The sequence below is a fragment of the Crocodylus porosus genome, unplaced genomic scaffold, assembly GCF_001723895.1.
Source record: "Crocodylus porosus isolate Cpor-Errol unplaced genomic scaffold, CroPor_comp1, whole genome shotgun sequence".
Classification (NCBI taxonomy): domain Eukaryota; kingdom Metazoa; phylum Chordata; order Crocodylia; family Crocodylidae; genus Crocodylus; species Crocodylus porosus.
In genome coordinates, this window is record NW_017728905.1 from 403,844 (window position 1) to 410,851 (window position 7,008).

The 7,008-nt window shown below is 58.8% G+C and overlaps 1 protein-coding gene across 1 annotated transcript in view; it reads right to left on the reverse strand.

Annotated features, from left to right (window-relative positions):
* Positions 1-1,321: 1,321 nt before the first annotated feature.
* LOC109324855 (hepatoma-derived growth factor-related protein 2) overlaps positions 1,322-7,008 on the reverse strand; it is a gene marked incomplete at its 5' end in the record, with an annotated part of 13,112 nt that continues 7,425 nt past the window's right edge. The window contains 6 exons of the mRNA XM_019556955.1: positions 1,322-2,492; positions 2,915-3,044; positions 3,783-3,996; positions 4,113-4,214; positions 5,876-5,946; positions 6,358-6,428. Coding sequence (XP_019412500.1) covers positions 2,399-2,492; positions 2,915-3,044; positions 3,783-3,996; positions 4,113-4,214; positions 5,876-5,946; positions 6,358-6,428 — 682 coding nt within the window. The remainder of the gene's footprint in view (positions 2,493-2,914; positions 3,045-3,782; positions 3,997-4,112; positions 4,215-5,875; positions 5,947-6,357; positions 6,429-7,008) is intronic.

Consider the following 7,008-nt stretch of genomic DNA (forward strand, 5'->3'; position numbering starts at 1 on the left):
GCGTGCGCACATGCATGTACAAGAGAGCCTGGAGCTCACTGGACTACAGGTTCCCAGAAAGAAAAACAACTACAAAAGTGAGTGCAGCCCTGAGGCTCCTGCCACGTCCATCTTGGCTGCAGCCCAACTCAGCTTGAGGCCCCCTCTCCTCACCCTGCCCCGAGCACTGCAACAAAGCCACTGGCTAGCAGGGCCAAAAGTGCAGAGGGCAGGGGAAGGTGTGTCTCACCCTGTTTCTATCACCAGGGATTTGGCCCAAACCCAGGAGACTGCAGCTCCCGGGTTTTCTGCCATGCAACCCCTCTAGATGCCATGAGCTGTTGCTTAGTGCAGACAGGGGCAGGGTCTCAGCAAGGGGAGATGGACCCATCTTAATGGCCATCGAAGGTTGACTTGATGGGCTGTCAGCTCAACCTTGGGAGGCAAGGGATGAATTCTTGGCTTTTCCACTGGCGCCCTGTGCCCTTGGCCATGTCCCTTGTCTTGTGAAATGAAGAGAAAGGGTGAAGAGCGGAAAAAGCACTGCTTGCTTGGTCCGTTTATAACCTACAAGCCCCTCTGGGAAGGCTCAGCCTGGACTTAAAAGCTTCTCCTGTCTCAATACCAGCTGGAGCAAAAGGCAGTACCCAACACAGCCTTGCCCCTCCTGCTCAGACAACAGCTCTGCCCACTGAAGGGGGCAAGTCAGGGGAGAGGGCATCGGTTCAGGGCAGCATGCGCTGCTTCTCCAGCAAGGGGTGTGCTGTGCAGACCCATCCCCAGCACCCAGCTGGCAGGACCCCTACCCCAGTGGTTCTTGGCCCGGTTGGACTCCAGCCCCCCAGCCCAGAACATGCCCGCTCTTTGCTCTCACTCATTTCTCAACAATGGAAAAATACCAGAGCCCCTCATCTGTGGCAGAGCTCAAAAGACAGCGCCACAGCTCGTTCCCCTTGGGACTCATCAGGTGCATCTTGGAAGCCATGTGTAGGTGCTTGCACCCTGCAGGGCTCATAGGAAAGGATTGCACAGAGCCCCGCTTAGGAATCACGGCTCTCCCCCTCACCCCACGCAGGCGTAGAGAACTCAAGTAACCTCCACAGAGCCTGCCCCGTGCTGGCTGCAGCTGGGCTGGTGTTCACCGGGTCAAAGGCCCTGGGCTTTTATTTGGGTTTTGTGCATAGAAACACAAGGCATGAGGCGGTGGCAAGAGGCCCAAGCCCCTAGGCTGCCACAAACTGGCAGGGTGCTGAGCACAGCTGGGTTCCCCCAGCTGGCACCGGGGCAAGGCCCCACAATGCTGTGCTTGGACTGCAGGGCAAACAACAGGCTGACACATGGCCTCCTTGTCAGCTGGGCAAGTCTTTATTGTACAGGTACAAAAGCTTCAGATCCTTGCAAAAAAAAAAAAAAAAAAAAAGACAGGCAGACAGAGACAAACAGATCCAACCCTGCCGGCTGCCCCTGCTCCCCCGAGCAACAGGTACCGAGTAGCAGCTATCCCTCACCTCCAGCCCCCTCTGCAGCCAGCGGAGTAGCCCCAGAGAACGCTCCGTCCTCCTGCTGGAGGAATGAGACGCTGAGAGCCAAACTGGGCGTCTCCGGCAGCCCACAGACGCCACAGGATAGGGCCGAGGGCTTCAGATTGGGGGAGCACAGGGTGCTGGCTGCTGGGATGGTTTCTGCTTACAAGGTTGGGGGAGCCTGAGCTGCACAGCACGGCCACACAAAGGGCGGTCACGAGAACCCACAATGAAAAGGATGTTCACACCAGGCTGGTGCCTTCTGGTCCCTGCCAGCTGGAAGTTTTAGCCCTAGAGAGCCAGCCTGGTGTCAAGGTCTGCTCTGGGCCACACACTCCTGCTGGAAAAGGCAGGGGTCCAGGATGCAACTGTCCAAAGCCAGCTGGGAACGGGTAGCCACCCTGGGGTCCCTGGCTGGCAGAGAGGGGCACAGACTCCGGTGCTGGGCAGGAATTAGCTTGGTGTGATTCTCCAGTGCCCATCCCCAAGTGTGGCCACTTGGGCAGAAACCATGGGCACCTGCTTCCTGCCCATCCCTGTGAGCTGCAGCCAGCAGCAGAGCGAGACAAACAGACGGCTGAGGGAGAGCGTTCATTAAAAAACCCTTTATAGTCATTTCATGTCGGCTGCAATCACAAGGAATCGGGTGGGGACGGGGTGGGGGGACGAGGGGGGAAAAAAACCAACAAAAACCAGAACCAAACAGAGGGACAAGTACAAACGACACGCGGCTCTCCCCAGAGTTCTCGGCGGTCCCAGGAGCAGGGGCAGGGACAAGACCTAGACATCATCTACTGTGTGGCTTAGTGAAGTGACTCTGAAACACGGGGCAAGGCAGAGGCCGGTCTCCGTGGCGGCGGGGCAACGCTGCGGTGTTCTCCACGCCAGCCATGGTCTCAGCTCTCCTCATTGTCATCCACGGACTCTGATGCAGCACGGACCCTCTCCCTGTCTGGGCCAGGCCTGTCAGTCTCGGGATAGTCTGGCGCGCTGGCAGGAAAAACACAAGAGACTTGTCACACTTCCCGTGGGGGTGGGGCTGGAGGCTGCGGTTGCCGCACCTCCCTCCATGCACCGCAGGCCACCCAAGTGCCTGCCCCAACCCTGCTGTGATGGACAAGCATGAGGACAGGAATGTGCTTATCACTGCCTCCCCAGCTCGTAATGATCATGACAGACACCACTGCCACATGGTGGGAGTTTGGGGGGGGGGGAAATGGCACAGGCCAGAGAGGCTGGGCTAGCAGGACCCCTGTCCCCAGAGCAGGTCCGGCCTCAGTGCTGTTGTGAATGGGCACGTGCCCTGGAGAGGCACCGTGGCCCCAGACAGCAGCACACGGCCACCCTGCCCAGTGAGGCCAGTGCTCAGAGCTCCCCCGGCAGGCCCTGCCCTCCCAGTGCTTGCTGCTCACTCGTTGGGCGTGTCCTCGGTGGGGGCCTCGCACTGACTGTCGCCTGCTCCTGCCGCTTTGTCCCGCTCCTTCTCCTCAGCGTTCTCCCCTTTCTGGGACATGGATTCGCCGTTCACAGGGCCTGGCAGGTCTGGGAGGGAGAAGACAGATGGGTGCTTGAGGGCCTGGCTGCTAGGCCCCGAGGGCAGCTCGACTGCCCCCTCACTCTGAGGCCACCCCATCAGCATTCCTCACTCAGGAGAAGGGCACACGCCCCAACCATCACTCCATGCCCGCAGAGCTGGCTGGCAGGGGTAGGGGTGGGGGTAGGATCCTGGGCTGTGAACCCTGATGCTGCAAGGAGGGCAAAGCCATCAGCTGATGGGGCAGAGGGGGAGATATGCACTGCAGGGCCCAACACATTAGGGCTGCATTAGCTACGTACTAACACACCACGCACACAGGAAGGACCAGGGTCAGGCCAACCCCCTCACTGGGGCAGGGAAACACCATCCTACCCCAAGCACAGGGCTTGGAGCCCCTAAGCTCCCCCAAACTTCTCACATAGGGGCTAGCTCTAATCCATCATGACCCTATGGTATTAAAACCTGAACAAAATGGTGCTCCAAGGCTGCCTGGCACCTGCCCTGCATGGGAGATGGAGTTCAAGGATCTCCCAGGAAGTTGGGGGCCTGCACACCTGCCACCATTGCAGACTTGCACCTCCAGAGGCATCTCCTCTAGCTCCCCATGCTGGGACCCCCTCCTCCTGCCTCCAGAAGCCACCAGACAGGCCCTCCACAAGGGCTGCCACAGGGAGCGAGAATCAGCCCTGTGAAAGGCACCAGGAAAGCAACAGGCCCCTCCTAAGAGCCTGCACCCACGTTACCAGCATTCGTCTCCTCCTCTCCTTTCTCATTCCGTGTCTCGCCTCCTGCCAGCTTCTCCTGGTCCTTCTCTGCATCCCCCTTGTCCTTCTCTGACCCAGCTTTGTTGGCTTTCTGGATGGCCTCCAGCTTTGGTCCCAGGACACGTGACTTCAAGCGGGTGTAAACCTCGGCGGCCTTCTCCATTACATCCTTGTTCGCCTTGTAGCGGCGGATCTGCCACAGGCACAGGGAGCGTCAGACAGCAGCTTGGGAACAAGGTGGCCCTTGCCCAAGAGTGAGATGCATGTACACACCCCTCCCCTCTCACCCACGTCCCCTCTCCATGGCACCTTTTTCAACGTAGCCACCACATCAGTGTGTTTCTGGAGGATCTGAGAGGTGACCTGCAGTGTTCCCAGCTCTTCCAGTGCACTCAGGCATCTCTTGATGTCCTGTAGGCAAAGAAGTGAGGTCAGAGAGCTCAGGAAGCTAGAGAGGTTTGCTTCATCCCTCTCTGGACTCACTATGCAGCATGGCAAAGCCTGCTCACTAAAAGGTAGAAGCACTAGGACACAGGACCCAGCTGTGGCTACCTGGCTGGAGGTTTGCAAAAAGTCAGGCTAAATGGGGAAGAATGGGTTATATGGTCAAGATTTGATACAGAGAGGGATTTGGTACTGCCCATCCAGGACAGAAAGCACTGGTACAGAGAGAAAATAAGAACTGACATTTACTGGGTCAGACCCTGGGTCCCTCTAGTTGTCTCCTGTGTCGCACAGTGGCAGACAGCGGATGCTGAAAGGGAGTGAACTGGGTCTGACCAGGGGTTTTCCCCTGCTCCTCTCTCACTTGCAGCCTCCAGCATTTAAGGTCTAGGAAGTTCTGATTCAGAAGCCGTGCCCCTCACTCCTGTGCTCAATAGCTCCTGAGGCCCCTTTCCTCCAAGTATGTCCTCCACCCTCTGTGAAACTGGCTAAATTGTCAGCTTCTACTACACCGGGTGGCAATGAGTTCCACACTTCAATTACACACAGTGAGCAACCGTTCCCTGTGCCCACGCAGGCCAGGACAAGCAGGAGTGAGCTGAGACTGCAACAAGGGAGATGCTGGTTAGGTGGCAGGAAGGACTTTCTAACCAGGAGGGTGACTCAGCATCAGATCAGCTTCCCAATGGGGGCAGGGGAATCCCTGTCATCGGGTGCTTGGGCAACCTGCAAGTAGAGACAGGGGGGGACCTTGGCTGGAGCAGCGGTGGGCTAACTGGTCCTTTGAGGTCCCTTGCTGCCCTATGTTGTTAGGGAGCACCTGCCACTAGATCCTGCCTCAGCTCTGAGGCCTGCACCAGGTGGTCTCAAGGTCCCTTCCAGCTTCACATTTCTCTGCTCCTATAAAGGTAACGCTCTTCATCCCCGGGGTACAGCTGAGGAGCAGACACAGGCAAAGCCTGCAGCAGCCAAGATTGCAAGCAGCTGGGACTGGCTCTGGCCTTCTCCTGGGCCTCCCCTTGAGGGTGCCAGGTTCACCCACATCTGGTGAGCACCCAGTCAGGCCAGGAGCCGAGACTGGTGGCACATCTTGGGGAAGCTCAAGGAGAAATGGTGGCACCATCTAGGGGCCAAGCTGAGCACTGCTCCTCCAGAGGCATCAATCCGTTGCTGGGCAGCCCACAAGAACAGGACACGATGCCGAACTCTAGCACAACACAGATTTTGAAACAACTGGCAGGCCCTGGCACCAGCTCGGAGGGTGTCTGCGTGGACAGGGGAAGAGCAGGGAGTGCTCCACTTGGGCCAGCCTTCAGCAAGCATGCCAGAGCTGCGAGCCCGGGCATGTGCTTGCAAGGCTTCAGCCAAGGGGGCTGCTATACACAATCGAGCAGGCAGGGAAAGAGGGCAGATGACTGGTGACAGCAAGAGGGGGGTGCTCATGCTGCCTTGCACAGCCCTGCAGGGTTGTGCATGGTGAGGACAAAGTGCTACCAGCATCGCGAGCAAGTGTGGGGGCAGGGAGCATTGCACACGTGCGCACAGGCTAGTTTGGGATGCCTGCATGGGGCAGGAGAGCCAGACCCCAAGGCTCCCTGGATTCCACCCCCCACCGTGCCAGTACTCACCGGGTTATCAACTTTCAGGGCAAACTTGATCTCGCTGTGAAGCTTCTGGAGTTTCTCTTCGATTGTGGGCTCTGAGACAGAGGCAGCAGAGATCAGCCTCCTACAGACTGACCCTGCTTGCTAGCGTGAGGTGTATGCCTCCAGCAGGACAGCACGTGGCATCGCTCAGCCCCACCCTGGATGTTCTGGGTCTTGGGCCTGTGACCGGGCTGGGCTCGCAGCAGAGGACCCCCTCCCCTCCCCTTCCCCGGAGCCTGCTACGGGAATGCACTCAGAGCAGAGGACCCCTCGCTCCGTTACACCTCAAAGCAGCCCCCTGCCCTGGCAGCCCATCAGCAACATCCCACAGGTTCCAGTCAGGGCACCGCACCAGATGCTTTCAGAACGATGCCCCTAAACCCCCATGTTGTGGCAACCTGCCCTGCCCAGAAAAGCATCCCCCCTGCCCTCTCCCACCCAGACCGGCAGAGCACCGCTCTCACCCTTTTTCTTCTCCATCCTTCTCTCGTGGATTGTGTCAGACTTTTTCCGGCCTCGTTCCACTTTCAAGGGTCTGTAGTAGGAAAAGGAAACCAGAGGACAAGGCTGTATATTGGACTGTCTGAATCCTGGAAACCCCCCACCCTCCCATGCCTCACCTGACAGGGCAAGATGACAAGACCCTCACAATCCTCCCCCCAGCCAGCTCTACCCACATAGCTTGTCCAGGGGTAGCCTGGCCTGCAGGGCAGGGTGACAGGGGTGTGGGCTATAAGGGAAACGCGAGCACGAAACCAGGCCGCCGCTCAGTGCTTGGGCACTGCCCCCACCCCGGCCCCCATCGCACTCAAGGGCAGGGGAGTGGAACTCGGGGCACCGCACAGGCAGGACCCCAGAGCTCCGGCCCACAACTTGATGTGGACAGAGGACAGCCCAGCACATCTGCAGAGGCCTCGAGCCCTTTGCTCCTGCCGAAGCCAGGGGCTGCTCAGAGCCGATGAGGAATCGGGCTCCACAGCGAATGCACAACGCCAGGTGGGTGCCGAGTACCGGTCTGCGGGGCTGGCACGAAGACCCCCAGCAGAGACAAAAGAACCCGGGAGTCCCGACTTCCAGCCCCAGGCCACAATCACCTCAGACCCAGGGCTTTCAAC